We start from the raw sequence: 16,020 nt of genomic DNA, 5'->3' as shown, positions 1-16,020 counted from the left end.
ACTTTATCACTAATGCTTCCCTGGTTCTGTGTGATTTCTTAGACCCAACAGACCCAGAGGCAGCTGTGTCATCGCCCATGCTTCCCAGGAAGGAGCGGCCCCTCCTGGACAACAACCTGAATGAGGATGACCGCTTGCTCCCCAAAGACAAGGACAAGTCCCGCGGCAGTGGTCTCCTCAGCCTCATCAAGAAAAAGAAAAAGAACGCACCAGCTCCGCCCAAACGCAGCTCCTCTTTCAGAGAGATGGACGTCCACCATGACAGGAGGGGCCTGACTCCAGATCTTAGGGATACTGACAACTTCAACAATGGTGCATCTCTGGCCATTAATGACAACACGCATTGCCATGGCTCCTCTAAGTTCCTGAACACTAACAATAATGGGCCAGGGGGCATGACCAACGGGGCTCCTACCTACCCAGGACCATTATTCCCCAGGAAGAAGGGAGCTCCTGCTGTGCCTGGCCCAGGAGGCAAGGCAGCTACCACACCACCAAGCGAGGAGGAATCCATGTCCAACTCCAAGCGTTTTCTCTGGTCCTCTAGCATGGCCTCTGGCTCGAATGGCAACGAATGGAGGTCTGTCACCCTGCCACGAGACTTGGGCCAGCGCCACTTTGACTCAGGTACCTTCGGGGGCAAGCCAGCTCTGCCGCGCAAGAGAACCAGTGAGCAGAAAGGGGAGAACACCCCTCGCATGGGCACCCTGACGCCACCACCACGTCTGACCACCTCATCAGACGTTTCCTCTGCCTTCTTAGGCAAAGACCCTGATCCCAGCCCTGGTTCCAGTCCTCAGGCTTTAACCCCTAAGGCGGTCAGGAGGCCAGGTTTACCGGGGCTGGAGAATTCCAAAACCAGCGCTCTGCACGCCGAGCTCCTCAAGCCCAATGTGTTCCCCGCTATGGGTGCAGCTGGAGAGGAGTGCAGGGCCCGAAGGAACAGGCACCCTGGGGACTCCTCATCTGTCAGGGAAAGAGGAAAGATACAGAAACCCAAGCCGGCCCCACCTCCGCCACCCACCAATTCCAAAACGGGCAAGATCTGCCGCAGCCCCACTCAAGATCTCCCTTCCCCCTCGTCCACCACTTCAGACTTCAAAGCTAAGGGTCTCCCCTCCGTCTCAGAGCCCCACCACACAACCACTGCCAGTGACCAAGCCCGCTCAGCACTCAGTGAGGGTTCCAAGAAGCTGCCTCTGGGCTCCACTTCCAAACCTCAACCGTTGAAGACCTCCTCCTCCTCCCCCTCAGTGTCCACCTCCCTCTCTAGCCAGAGTCTAGGAGGCTTCTCCTCCTCCCTCTCCTCTCCCGGCGATCAGAGCTCGCCCACCGCTTTCATCCCCCTAGTGAACACTCGACGTTCCCTCCGCAAGACTGCGCCCCGCCAGGCCTCTGAGCGCACCCCCAACTCAGCCGTGACGCGCGACATGGTGCTGGAGGGCACCGAGCTGCTCCGGGCTGCCATTTGCCGTAACTCGGAGCAGACTGGCAGCCACAGCGCTGTGCTGGAGGCCGGCAAGAACCTGTCGAAATACTGCGTGAGCTACGTCGACTCCATCCAACAGATGAGGAACAAGTTCTCCTTCCGCGAGGCCATCAACAAGCTCGAGAGCAGCCTGCGGCAGCTGCAGATCTGCCCCACTGCCACAGGGGGCGCCAATTCACAGCAGGACTTCAGCAAGCTGCTGTCCTCTGTCAAAGAAATCAGTGACATCGTTCAGAGGTAGCGCCCTAAAAGCTCCAAACACGACATTAAACTCATACTGTTTGTCACACTACCCCCTTTTTTCTGAGCATGCGCTTGAACAGTGGTTCATGGCGAGCTCACGTTGGAGAGCTGAGGGTAAAGCCTGCTGGAGAGCAGCAGCAGCAGAGTGTAGCTTCACACCACAGTACACTCTGAAACACTTAAGCCTGTGGTTACTGTGGATGGAATCGGAGGAATCAGACAGTTTGCAATATTGAAAAGCCTTAACTATGAATGAACAGTGTCTTCAGGCCTTAAATGAGGGGCCAGCAGGAGCTAGGGGCCAATGTTTGCTCTACATGACTTTTCACCAATCATTTTTGAAATGATCATGTCTTATATATTCAAGTTGTTGTTTTTCTCCCCTTTATCAATGACACTAGTGGAAAAAAACAAGGCCTGTGATACTTCCATCACTGTTGGTGTGTTTGATTTTTTTTTAATTTTCATTGATGCTGATGACAATGAGCAAAAAAACAAAACACTTAACCTCATTTTGTTCTCAGATGCTTTCTAACACTTACACAACTGATCTCATTTCCAATTTCCATTTCCACCTGTAAGAACTCGGGAGTTCCTGGAATCAGTGTTTACGACCTGATGCCTCTGTCCAACGCATCCCAACATTCTCCATCACTTTGTGCCGTGTCATCGGTGATTGGTTGCGGGCCGAGTGGGGAAAACGCCAGTGTTTGTTCTGTATGAATGCATTTTTTTTGTTGCAGTATTTGCAACCATGTGCCATACAATAGAAATGGGAGCAAGCAAATGAGGTAGAGTGAGCTTCCTGGCCTTCCCCTTGTTTGTTCCACTGCACACTTTAGAGCCTTAAACACTTCACGAGTGCAGAAATGGGGATGAATTTGTGCCTCGTGGCCAGGACTAACTGTGTCGATGTGTTTATTGGATTTAAATGTTTGCCATACCAAAAAAAAAAAAACAGTCTCCAGTCAGTGCTGGAGAGGGACCAGGGTGATCCATAACTCTGTGGATCAGACTGTTTTATGTTTTCTCAACCTTTTTTTTTTTTGTTCCCATTCCTCTTTCTCTACACGCCAGTCACAAGCCATCAGTAGCAGCTCGGCCTTGTTTTATCAGTACAGAGGGATCATGGACTCAAAGTGTTTCTCCCTGACCACTGAAGGGCCTCTTTGCTTTGAGAGAATCACCGTCTATGGAGAGTTTACGTCACATGGTCTAAATGCTGTTTCAGAGGCCTTTCCACCCTTGCAAAAAAAATATTATGTGATGGGGGAAACACTGGACTGAATTGTTTATGGATCTATCACTTGCTGTCTTACAGAATGATGTGTAAGTGAGACGCTGACAATTATAGACTAAAAGAAGCCACAAATTCTCCACTGTGTGATCATAACGTGCCTTCATGTCTCATCTGCATCTCCTGGACATTCTCAGTATTTGTGCTGTAGTCGTCTCATCCCGTGTGGCCCGTCTGACTGCGTCGCCTGAGGACACAAGCTGCCTGGACTTCTTTTTGGTACTGTCAGTGTTGGCTTATGTTTTGTTTTTTTTAATTCCTCCCCTTTGACCAACCATACCACTACTCTTTGCGACTAAGCCTCCTCACCAATTTTTCTAGACAAACTTTGCTTTCCTTTGTAAATGTTTTATTTTTCCTGTTTGTTTCTCCCTCTCTAGCATTGGTGCAATTGTTGTTGCAATAAAATACAAAGCAGTCATGCTACTTGAAATACATTGATGAGTCTTGATACTGTGTATCCACCCTACACGTCACCCCTTCAAATGTCACAGAGATAAAAAGAAAACAGACTCAAGTCAACAGGTTATGTATAATTTATTTTTCTGTCTAGAGTATTTTATCATTAAAATCAAAATGTCAACATTTTAAAATCATATACACGCAAGAACGCATTTAAATGTTAGCACAGCTCCTTAAAAATTTATACATATGTACGTTTTTTTTTCTTTTACTTGTGGACAGACAAAAGCAGGAAGTGGTCACTCCGACTGCAAAAAGAGGCGGGACACAGGAAAAAGGATGACCCCGGCCCCACCGACATCAAACCACTCCCCCAAAAAAAAGTTAAGACAGCGATGCGGGCCCCCTCGTAATGTCGAGGAGCTATGATGGTGGGGGGGGGGAAAAGAAAAAAAATATAAACATAGAAAGTGCCCCATCCTGTCCTTTGTACAGAAATGAGAAGAATACAGGTTGCAGACATAAATAACATCTCAATCCACTTCCTCTCCCCTCAACCAATCGGCAGGTTCAGTAGTGTGAAGACAGGGGTGGTTGGGGGCGTGTGTGTTTAGGTGTCTGTCCTTTACATACATGTATTAATAGAAACTATGTTACAGAATTTCCCAAGCATGAATTACAGGCAACCCACTAGCACGTCAACTGTACAGATCTTGGCAGAGCCAGCAAATAAATTTCTAAATCCCAAGTAGCGAGGTCATCACCAAATAGTTAAGAAGCGAGATATATACAGCTGTTCAATCAGGGAATCACTATGATACAGAACAATTGTAGTAAAAAAAAAAAAAAAAACATTATTGGATTCTGACAAATTCATTGTATTTTTTTAAGGGGTGGGGGGGGGCATGCTGCTTGGTGTTGTAGTACACAACTTTCATAATGAACACTTCAGATCAGCCACACATGAAATAAAGTGGTGAGATGGTTTCAGACCACGTGAGCCACCAGTGTAGATCGTAATTATTTGAAATTGAGTGCAGCGAAAAAAGTATTAAGATTTAAGAGTAATAACGTGAATTATAGTAAGGCAACAAACAATGACAAAGACAATGCTGGTAAAGACAGATTCTGTTGAGAGGACCTGGGAGGAGTTTCGGGGCTCAGGCATTTGAAAGGGAATGGGTGAGCTGGTGCAAAGAAACAGATGTGAATGAATCTTTCCATCCCCCAAAAACCGGAAAGCCACGTTATTTTTTTATTTTTTTTATGATTTTCTCAAAGTGTCAAAAAGAAAGGACCCATCCAACTTCTTAACACACCGACACTCACAAAAACACAGATAAACTGGAAAACATCCAATAATCCTTCCTACGATTTCTCGGAGGAGAGAGAGACATAGGAGTCACCCGCAAATTCCCCGTGGGTGCATTTTAAACGTCTCTCTCTCCTGAGAACATCTGTGCAGCCACATCTGGCAAAAGGAACTTGCTTTGTGCCAAGCAGCGGAAACGGGATTAAAAGCCACAGACGCAGGGTTGGATCTTGCTGGAAAAAGCTTGCTCGGCTACAGTAAACCATGCAGGAGAGGCGCCAGGAGAGTGGGAATATAATTTGGAATCTGATTCATACTGAGCTAATGAGTGGTGGATGAAACGTGTTGCAGTGCTTACATGTCATATACAGCTATAAAACCAAACATAAAAAACAGTCTCGGTTTATCGTATGGACATTACGTCTACCTAAAGTGTCAGTAACCCGTGTAATGTGTGGCGGTGTCTGGGATACGACGACGGGAGGGCTGGGGGGGGGAGCAAAAGAGGAGCGTTACGGGATGAAAACACACTGACAAAAGTTGAAGGAGTCGTGAGACGGCAAAAGGGGAAAGGACAAGCGAGAGGGGAGGAGGAGGAGGAAGAAGAGGTGGAGGGGAGAGGTCATCCACGCAGCCCAGCTCAGTCTGGCCCAAGTCAATATCCGTCCCCCGGTCCTTCGCTCCGCAGCCCTGCGCTCATGCAGCTCCGGGTACACTGAGGGAGGATGAACGCACACAATGGATGAATGAGGCAAGCGGGTGGTGCTTTTTGAGGGAAAGGGCAGGACAGACGGAGACAGGGAAGAAAAGGGAAGGTGGAGGGGGGGGGTGTTTGCTTGGTCATTAGCAGCCGCAGCCTTCCCTCTGGGGCTGTGGTTCGCTGGTTAGCCGGCCACCCTGGGGGGCAGAGGGCTTGTGCTGGACCCCCGACTCTGCGGCGTTCAGGTCCAGGCTGCCATCTTGGATGTTCTGGTAGATCTTCTTTGCAGCTTCCAGGAAGGCGTCCTCCACGTTTTCACCTCTAAACACGGATCATGAACACAAACATGTGAGAGGAGGCACACGGAAGCAAAGTGAGGATGTTTCAGGTTGTGGAAGTTGTGCAAACTTACGTTTTCGCACTCGCTTCGAGAAACAACAGACCTGTAGAACATAAAACAGACACAAGGACAGAGTCAGTTCCAAACGCGCATACCTTGAATACCAAGTCCTTGTTCGCCCTCTCTCTTAATTAACCAATCTGCTCACTTCCTCCTCTATCCAGTCAAATTCTCCTAGTTTGTGTCTCAGAAATAGAAATAAAAAACGATGTTAATCTTCACTTTTGTCTGTTTAAAACCCACCACAGGGTTTTTTATTATAAACATTCATGAAAGAACACACAGGCTAAATCAAATTTTGGCTATAAATATTTGGACATGTTGGGATTCCTGGGAATGAGGATGGAGCCATCAGAGATTTGGAAGATGCTGCAGAAAAACCTTCAAGTGACTTATGACTAGTCACCACCTGATTAGTTTCTTCTACCTAAACAGCTTTTCCTCGGTCTTCCCTACAAAGCACTGCTCTGTGTCTGGCTCACCGTTCTCCTCAGCAAATTGCTTCGCCTCCTCGTATGTGACGTCCCTCTGGGCCTCCAGGTCTGCTTTGTTCCCTATGAGAATGATCACCTGAGAATACAGACGGATAAAAAGACAGTGAGACACTAATATTGACAGAAATTTGCTTTCTAAACCTGCAAGAGATGAGAGAACGCTGATATAACATTGACTTCTCCGTTTCAAAAGGGCGCCCCAAGCAACAGTGATGTAATTAGACCTGTAATGAACCGATGAAATGTAATAAGCCTCCTTATAGCCGACTGGCAGACTTTTCTGTTTCTTTCCTTCAATCTAAATCAGTCTTTTTGTTAACATTTATTAAGAACATTTTTTAAGAAACTTATCAGCATGGAGGTGAAAGTTAAAGTCTGATATGGCAACAGGTTGCATGGGATGACACCAATCTGCTGCATAGGCAGAATACATAAAAAAAACAAAGAAATCTGAATTAATATAACAATTTCATAAAAACAAATATAAGTACTGTTGATTTGATACCAATGAAAACCGATTAAAGAAGTGTTTCGCCTCAGACTGTTACTGGGCAAAGTGAGAACTTTGCCCAGTTATAAAACGTTTAATTAAAATCGACAACACTTGTGGCAGAATGTAAGGTCAGTGAGTTTCCCAGCTCAGATTAAAGAAAAAAAAAAGAGAAGAGAACACAAGCCATGACTGGACAACAACAGCGCCACCACATGGCTGCTGCAACACACTTCAGCAGAAACAGCAATGATCGACACAACAGCTTCAGGCGACAGACCTGGAGAATGTTTACCCTGTGGCTTTGTGTTTTATATGGATAAACATGGAGGCTGAACACTAGGAAAACATTTGTATTTGGGAATTGAGGTGACATGTTGCAGAAGCCCACTTCTCTGGAGGAGCACAGAGAAGCATGATTGAAAACTAATCATATTGAACGAGAAATCCAATTTAAGGAAAAGACAGAGCTCTCAGGGAGGAGGCAGGAAATAAACACTACAGTAAAGAGCAAAGATAGAGAGCAGAGGGTATAAAGAATAATCAAATGATGTGGATATGGGTTCTTACAGTGTTTGGGTTGGTGAGGTTTCTGGCATCAGTCAACCAGCTGCTGAGGTGGTTGTACGTGCTTCTCCTGCAGAACATCAGAGAGCGACAGGTTACTATGATGACAAGCAAAGAGCTAACACCCTGCCATCTCTCAGGAGATGTTGGCGGAGATGCAACTGCTGTGTCAGTAGGACGGAGTAACAAGGGCAGTGCATCACTACAACTAGAAACAAATGTCTTATGGAAAGATTTGTAATTGATGTGTTTAGAGTTCCATAGAAAACCGAAACTTTTAAACAATAATGTAACAGGACATTTGTCATTTCTTATAATTTAGGCTATAATCTTAAATTGGCCTTTTCTTATTAATGTAACATTTCCCTAAACAAAATGACAACATCGACAAGTCACAGAGAAAATGGTCCAAAAGTAAAAATGTTCTAATAAAATGTAATTGGAATCACTTTGCTTGTTAAACTAGGCCACACAAAACTACAGGGAATGATACCAATATAAAGACCAGTTTAATTACAGATTATGAATAAGGAATTATAAGCCCTGAGTTTAAAGCGAACATTCATGACACAATGAACACTTGTGTAAGTCTCCTTTGATTTCAATGAGACCTTCAGAAGCTTTGTGCAGCCAAATGAACAGAAATGGAAACAGTTCTTGTGAGTTTTTCCCAGTTAAGCAGTGCTTCTGGGACCCAAGGGGCCCTGGCAGGAGTTGGGAGTGGCGTGGACACATTCCACATGTCGGACTGTGTTTATTTGGCGGACCACTGATACAATCTAACAGTTTGGACAAGGAGGTTGAACACAAGCTGTAAACCTGACAATGTTTGTTCAGGAGGGAGTCTGTGGGACGGAGCTGCAGTCGTCAGCGGCTTTAGCTTTAATCTAACTTCAAAATGCACAAGATGGTTATCACATACTACATCAACGTTTTGGGGTTGACTCCCTGTGGTTGATGTGTATCTCTCACACACACACATTAACACAGAACAAACATGCACACATGCCTGGTGATGTCGTAGACCATGAGTGCTCCTGCGGCACCGCGGTAGTAGGAGCGGGTGACGGCCCTGAAGCGCTCCTGTCCCGCTGTGTCCCAGATCTGCAGCTTGATCTTCTGGCCACTCACCTCGATGATTCTGGTACCGAACTCCACACCGATCGTGTGGGGACAGTCGGCCATGACTGGGGAGAGGAAGTGAGATTACAGTGAATTCAGTTCCGTGACGATTCGTTTTTTTAACTGATGCTACTTCCTCAATGTTTGTATGTTTTTTACACAGTTTCTCATCTTGAAAATATTGGGCTGTATTACTCAAAAACTACTTAGCGAATTTTCCATAAAATGGTGTGGAGGGGTCGGGAGGCACACAAGGAAGAACCCGTTCAATTTGTGATAAACGGGCAGATACTGGAATTAACTTTTAGATGTTCTAGGTTTTTAACCTTGTTTCACACTTTACATAATCAACACGATAAACACACTTGATTTTAATTTAGTCAGAAAATGTGACACACATTTCTTATTGAATTTGTGAACCATTGTGTAACATATATACAGTCTCACACGCGCACACACCTCATCTCCATTGTAAGATAGCAGCAGGTGCATCAATAATAAATCAGTCATAATACTCCCAGTAAACTGAAAGCGTCAACACCCAGAAAGCAGCAAATGTCTTTAAAACTGACACTTAAAAATCTTTCTATCACCCATGTGTGTGTGTGTATGTGTGTGTGTGTGTGCGTGCGCAGGATGTGATCGTGTACGAGTGGAGGAGGAACACAGCATCTGGCTTGTTAATAGTGGCACTGAACAAAACGGAGCTGAATGGTAATGGGAAGCTGCAGCTGACTCACGAACAGAAGAGGAGTCTCACTGCTGAGCTCACACTTGACTTGTATGCCACTGACTTCCGCTGGCATATTAAGAAATCTAAAGTGATTCAGGCGCACCAGTTGAACCTGGCAGCGGCAACCTTGAATACACTCAGACGCACACACACACACACACACACAGATGAGAAGGAGTCAGAATCAGGGCAGCACTTACATTTCTTTTCTGTGAACTGGTGAAGCAAACATGACTTCCCTACCCCCATGTCCCCTGTGGAGAGAGACAGAGAGAAACTCAGGTCAACCAAGGAAATAACACAGGAATATTTGTCTATTCAAGCCCTCAGTGTTGCCCCCATGCATGATGTAGCAGCCCCTCTGTAACAGTCAGCGACGATATTTAAAATTTCATGACGAGTCGTGGCAGCAAAGAGCCGACAGATATGGATTTTCAGGGGCCAACGCCAAGATTACTAAGGAAAACATTCTAATACCGATATAGTGGTCGACGTACACATCAAATAAAATTGGCAATGATTCCAAACGATGATATTATCAAACCCCTGTAGCAGGGAAATGTAATTAAGGCTTGAAATAAATATATATTAATAACTAAAAAATAAAACGGTCGGGCTCTATGGTAAACTGATTTGAAATTTATTCTGTCCTTCAGAGTTTGTTGATACTGAATATGCTTATAAGCATTTTGGAAACATGGTAAATTTGTTTTTGGGTCAAACATCTGTGATGAGTCCATTTGCAGCTCAGCAAAATAAGAAAGATAATGGAACAACAACAGAAAAACATCTGTATTAGGAATGAGTATACTGAAAAATTCAGTTTTGACTGAACGTTTAAAGTGAGACAATTTCTGGAGGTGACAATTTGATATTTTCACGCAAGAGAATGCTGAAAAATACCAAACCAGGGTTGAGTCTTTTTATTTTGCTCAAAAACAAGCATAGAAAACTTAATGCAACATACACGTGAGATCTTTCAAAAACAGTATTATAATGAGGGGAAAACAATATATAAACAGAAAGCTGAAGTAGAAAGCAACTTTCCCTTCAGGCTGCTCCTCATTCACACCTAACACACCCACTTAAACTCTGAGGCGGTAGTGTTCAATAAGTTTAACGGTACAGGATGATAAACAGCCCAGAGCTGGGGGGGGTGTGTGTTTATGTACATGTCTGTAAATGTATGCACAAATAAAAGCAGCAGTGTGTTCACTTAGAGGAACCTGTCAGCAAAACTTAATATTAAAGACCTTTAAGAATTCATATCAACACGGTATGCTTATCAGTTCAGACCCGGACTCATCAGCATAATCTGTAAAGAGACTGCAAACTGGTCGTCAATGGTGTTGTTCACTTACCAATGATGATGTATTTGAAAATGTAGGAGTAGTTATACGGTGCGGTGGCCATTGTGGCTCTGAAAGAGAGAAGAAAAGGAGGAGATTTAGGTTTTTAGACAGTCAAAGACAATATGCTGTTTTCAACTTAAGTCACTCCAGGTAATAAAAGTAGGAGAAATAGTTCATCATGCAATACAATTTTGTTCTTGTGCAGCACTGATCACATTCGTTCTGCATGCTGGGTAACTGAATATCAGCATGAGAACATTATTTTGTTTGAATTCAAGTTCTGTCTCCAGGTGAACAAATACACACCAAGTTGTAAATAATAAAAACAAAGAAAACGTGTACACTTCACATTGGTTTAAGACTTTACTTTGATGTATTAAAAATGAAGCAAACTATACAAACTATTACAATTCCACACAATTTTACAAATACCACAGGTTGGAAAGATGTGGGGGGGGACGGGGGGACGCTGTAAACAAACCTTTACAACTCTCGTTTAACCTGATACCTTATCAAAGAGTCATAAACACAGATTTGTAAAATGCCTGAATACAGGGAGGGGGAACGGTGCGAGTTCGGAACTAAACCTGAGGCCTCTAGCCTTCATGCAATCTGTACTACTGAAGTCATTTTGAACAGTTACCTTAATGATTAACTGTGTCACTACCATATGAGATTAATCTTGTTGCTTTGCAGGTAAAGTATCTGTTGAGATTCAGAGCTCGCACCATCTTTCACACGCTGAGTGTTCGCTACAATGCTGCTCATTACGTCCATCTCACTCCAACTCAGTTACATGGCAGTCAGGGTTTGTTTTGCTTCCCTTCAGAATAACCTTCAAACCAAACAATTTATGTAGCATTAATGTGATAGTATTATATGAAGGATACAGTATGCAGTACATTTGCCTGTGCAAGAACCTGAGATATGAATATAGACAAGTGAGGTGACGGATCACTTATAAAGACACAGGGAGAAAGAAAGCTCCACCAACCACATCATCCGGTTCTCTCCAATGTAACAATGACACCGGCTAATTGTGATGCCACTGGAAAGAGTGCGTCTCCATGTAAACAGTGCGGCACTCGAATGTACAGAAAAACACCTCCAGCATCATAGGCCCAGAGCTAAAAATAGTCCCGACACCTATCTCATATCCAAGGATGCTTCACTGCACACAGTCCACTTACAGCACACGGACAAAAGGAGACGCTAAGACACAACAGCGTTTGCACAAATATAAGGGTTGAACAGCCGAGGGGAGAAACCCTTCCTCAGGTTCGTTCATAATGAAATGATCTGGTCATGTATGACATCAGTGAAGCCGCGTTAAACAGCAGGCACCTTTTCCTCATGATCAGTGTCAATGTGAAATTCAGTTTGCAAAGCTACTTCCTGACATCAAGGCTAATTTGTTGTGCTGAAATACGGCTTCATAATTCTGCATTGAGGAGCTGCTGTACAGCGTGACAAGTTAATAATTCAGGCCTTACAATCAGGAGCATAATCATTTCGTAGCCCTGATAGTTTCCATGTCCCTTGCAAAGAAAATTTGCCTTGAACCAGTGCTTTTCTCTCTGAGCCTCCATGAAACTGCGCTGCGATTAAAGGAGTTCCTGGAAACTGAAATCTCTGAGCCACATCAGACCCCAGTGCTTGTGTTGTGCTCACATTTCACCATCTGCAGTTCAGTGACCCCGTTTGACCAAATTAATGCCGACACAGCCAAAAGAAATGTGAATGGGGTGTGATAAGAGAATATAAGAGAATTTGAGAGACAGAAAATGAAGAGAGGTTGCGAGGCTTCGTAGTGAAGGTTTATTCAGCTCAATGTCATAGAGAACTCAAGTTCTGATAAGAACTCTGGGTCATGTACCCTCATGTTGGCTCTCATTGACTTCAGCTACAACCCAATGAGGAAAATACTGGAAAAACGATGCCTGAAGCATCCTGATGAATTGTAATATTAACAAGCGGAGATAAATTGAATACAAAAACATAGGTAATGAAATTAAATAGCTCACAGTACATTTTAATATTTCAAATTTCCTGAGACAAAGCTACTGTATGTTATAATTTAATATGACACTACTACTACTACTACAGCTTGTACTGGTCCCAGAGCAGGCTCGGGCTGTTGCTGTGTACTTGTTGGTGGCCTCAGAAAAGACTTGGCTCACACTTACCATCCTCTGCACACTGCAACTTGACCTGACATTTGGTTTAAGTGCTCAGGTTAACACTAACCAACTGAAGCTACAAGCAGTCTCTATGACGTTGCTTTTTACATTTTAATACAGGATGTGGGAAACTACCTTGTGACTACTTTGTTAGAAAATAGTAACAGTGCACTTTCATCACAAGCATGTTTACATACCGAAGCAAATCGTGCTGAATTCAAGGAAGACAAACTTGTTTACATTATTACTTACTGCAGTAACTCTCAACCCACTTGGTCTGATTGATTTAACTCAATAAAGTCCCAGAAACTGCACTGACCAGGTACCTAATTGGAACAGACACTACGACCAAGTCATGAACTACTACAGCTAATTAACCTTCTAAGTCCTGGAGTAGGATTTAATGGCCTTTATTTCTACTGCCTCCGGTCACATGACCCTCATGTGGCATCCTGATCCCCAGTGTGACCGTTTCCAGTGCTCTTTGAAGGAAAGCTGTCCCAGACAATATCCCGGACACGTCACAGAAATGTGATTCCATTACGATACTCCTTCTGTGCTCATTATGCAGAAACAAACCCCAGGAGAAGCCATCAAGGAGAAGGCGAGCCCGGATCATGTGATCAGACTGCAGCCTCAGCACTTCTCCCTTACTCCCTCACTAACTGAACCTTTCTCCTGAGACACCACGTCAAAGCCCTTTCCCCTGTCAACAGCCACTTCCCATAAAGACAAGACAAGAAAAGGGAGGACGGAGGACTTTTGCATTACTCAAATCCGGGCTATCAGGAAATCATGACACACATCAACACGGGGTGGCTCAAGGATGTTCAGGCCCACTACACGAATCATGTGACTCCTTTCGAGCACTGAAAACAACACTATGAGATCACCACGGCCGTTTTACGCGCAGGGCAAAGTAAATAATGGCAATATACACAAATTGAATCGATGTTGATTTACACCACAAGTGAAGTCGTTCCAATAAAAACAAGTGTGGTTGTTATGTCTCGAGTGAAGCCTGTAAACAGAACTGGCCCCAGACACACATATGATGCAGCATTTTGTGTTGGGTTAAGATTGAACTTTGCAAATGTACAGAACGACAATCGCGTTCTAGTTTGTTTCCAAATTCAGTTTTGACCTTTTACATGTCTGTTATTTGGGAGAAATACATCAATAGAGAAGGCTAGCAGACTGCTGGCGAAGGAATTAGCACGTACCTAATGCGTTGCGCTACATTAGAGACGATTACGGTATTAGCAACACTTCCGTTCAAGAAAGCAGAATAAAACGAAGGCCTCAATCTATACGGATGAAAACAAACCGTAATGGCATGGTCAAAAATCCTCTATAATCTGTCACTGTAACATCACGCCTGGTGCCGGACGATGCTAGCTAGCTTAGCTCAAACCGGCGAATTTACAGTGTCGGGATGGTCGATCGTCTGTTGTTGGTTGGAAAACATGAGGCTAGAAATGCAGTTAGGAGGAAATCTAAGCTAGCATCAGATAGATTAAGTCCCCAGACGACCGCGACTACTTCTCCGCACGGCCCATTACGAGCTGGTTTGACAGGTGAGGTTGCGTTAGCTGGCTGCCTGCTTTCTGTCATCAATAGATGCAGCTTGACAACAGATCACATAAAGTACAATATGCTGGTCAGTTATCCGCATCAACACATAGACAGTCGAGCCATGTGATTAGTGAAACCACGTCGCACAAACACATTTTGTCCTCAGCACAGCATCAACCAAGCAACACACACACACACACACACACACACACACACAGCTAGCGTTAGCTTCAGCATGCTAGTTGGTCAGCTAGCTGCGAGGGTTGGATTAGGGTAGAAACGCCACTTCGCTAGCTTGTCAACGTTTGTTTACATGTCACCGAGCAAGTCCCCATTCGCCCCCAATAGCAACATCCAGCAGTTTGATCGCCAATATCTCCGATTCGCGGCAGCTAACGACACACACTAACCAAGTTTTAGCCATCTGTTAGCTAGCCTCGTTAGCTTTCCAATTAGCTCGCCACTGACAAACACAGGCTGGCTAAACTGCCCCAGCTGTTCAAACCGTGTGACCATCGGGATTCCCAGGTTTGTTAGACACCACGCACTTGTATGCGTGTAACATACGTGTGCGTGTAACCTATGTCCGGTGTCTGTGCTTACCGGGAATGGAGTCTTTTGGAGCTGGGAGTAGTTGAGCTGCTCAAAGGAGGTCTGCAGGTTATCCTGGCTCAAGTCTGATCTGTCTATCCAAGATGGCTGCTCGCGGCACAGGGTTTCCTCCGCTGTGCACAATGGGCTTCTGGGACAAAGAGCACTGTGTGCGGGGGTTTGCGGTTCGAGCACCGTTTCTTCTGCGGAGGGTGACCGCACCTGCACAGGTGAGGTCATGCGTGTCACGTGAAGCTACGGTTCTCAACACAGGGTCAGTGCACGATCACAGTGTGAAAGCATCGATCAGGTGAAATCATGAGAAACGAGCTGAGGGTTCAGAGGCACCTGCTTCACCTGGGTTCACGTGGGGCAGCAGATATGTACAAGTATTTGTATTGAGCCTAACAATCTTTGTTTATTTACATCCCCATTGCTCATTGCTTTGGCAAGAAAACTTTTCCATGAGTAGAAATTACATATAGTAAATAAATATTTTCATTGACATCATATGTAATACGTTATGTACTGCAAAACTCTTGCATCTACTTGTGGAAAAACATAAAATCCATACATACAAACCATTAAATAACCATTAATAATAATACAAAAATGATATTGCTATGAAAGGGAATTAAATAAATATTGAAGTATATTGCTGTTTATTATTTCCTTATTACCAGGTTGGTCAAGTCTGTAAATGTTTTCATCATATGCAAACAATCAGAAAACAGGGCAATGAGCTCTTTATTTAACATCTGGACCTGGTTTGCATGTTAGATTTGTTCCTTATCACAAATATACTATACTAAACAAGTAAACCCTGAATCTAAAATATCCATATGAACTCGTCCATAATAAAGTCTGTAAGTATGTTTTATTTAAATTATTCCATGTCAGAGAAGCGTCTTTTCTTATGTAAAATGTAAACACTCTTCTGTTCAGTTGACCAGTACAGTTTAATGCCGTCCAATCAATTCACATGAAATATTGCACAGAAGTGGACTGCGCACTTCCTGCGAAGAAGCAAACTGCGCAGGATTCATTTAATTTAATTTAACTGTATTTAATTT

At 44.2% G+C, this 16,020-nt stretch overlaps 2 protein-coding genes across 6 annotated transcripts in view; one reads left to right on the top strand and one right to left on the bottom strand.

Annotated features, from left to right (window-relative positions):
* abl1 (c-abl oncogene 1, non-receptor tyrosine kinase) overlaps positions 1-3,466 on the top strand; it is a 31,400-nt gene extending 27,934 nt beyond the window's left edge. For 4 of the 5 annotated variants that reach the window (XM_053447654.1, XM_053447653.1, XM_053447656.1 and 1 more), the window contains one exon: positions 43-3,466. In XM_053447654.1, coding sequence (XP_053303629.1) covers positions 43-1,730 — 1,688 coding nt within the window. In that variant the 3' untranslated portion in view covers positions 1,731-3,466. The remainder of the gene's footprint in view (positions 1-42) is intronic. The other variant, XM_053447657.1, reaches the window with a different exon arrangement.
* An 83-nt stretch (positions 3,467-3,549) lies between these two features.
* Positions 3,550-15,114, bottom strand: rab14l (RAB14, member RAS oncogene family, like). The gene is made up of 8 exons (XM_053447652.1): positions 14,960-15,114; positions 10,611-10,669; positions 9,450-9,503; positions 8,404-8,581; positions 7,398-7,464; positions 6,326-6,413; positions 5,856-5,886; positions 3,550-5,764 (listed from the first exon to the last, which is right to left on the bottom strand). The coding sequence occupies exons 2-8, from the start codon at positions 10,660-10,662 to the stop codon at positions 5,587-5,589; spliced, it is 648 nt and encodes a 215-aa protein (XP_053303627.1). The 5' UTR covers positions 10,663-10,669; positions 14,960-15,114; the 3' UTR covers positions 3,550-5,586.
* Positions 15,115-16,020: the final 906 nt, after the last annotated feature.

The sequence above is a fragment of the Pleuronectes platessa genome, chromosome 19 (genome assembly GCF_947347685.1).
Source record: "Pleuronectes platessa chromosome 19, fPlePla1.1, whole genome shotgun sequence".
NCBI lineage: Eukaryota > Metazoa > Chordata > Actinopteri > Pleuronectiformes > Pleuronectidae > Pleuronectes > Pleuronectes platessa.
Note: the sequence above shows the minus strand (reverse complement) of the source record. Positions and strands in the feature narration are given on the sequence as shown.

What these genes read in the sequence shown, in the direction of transcription:
- rab14l (XM_053447652.1), bottom strand. Translation starts at nt 10,662, where the DNA reads ATGGCCACCGCACCGTATAACTACTCCTACATTTTCAAATACATCATC. An exon ending in ACCTCACCAACCCAAACACT is followed by an intron (nt 6,414 to 7,397) that starts GTAAGAACCCAT and finishes CTGTATTCTCAG; the next exon opens with GTGATCATTCTCATAGGGAA. An exon ending in GCAATTTGCTGAGGAGAACG is followed by an intron (nt 5,887 to 6,325) that starts GTGAGCCAGACA and finishes TATGTTCTACAG; the next exon opens with GTCTGTTGTTTCTCGAAGCG.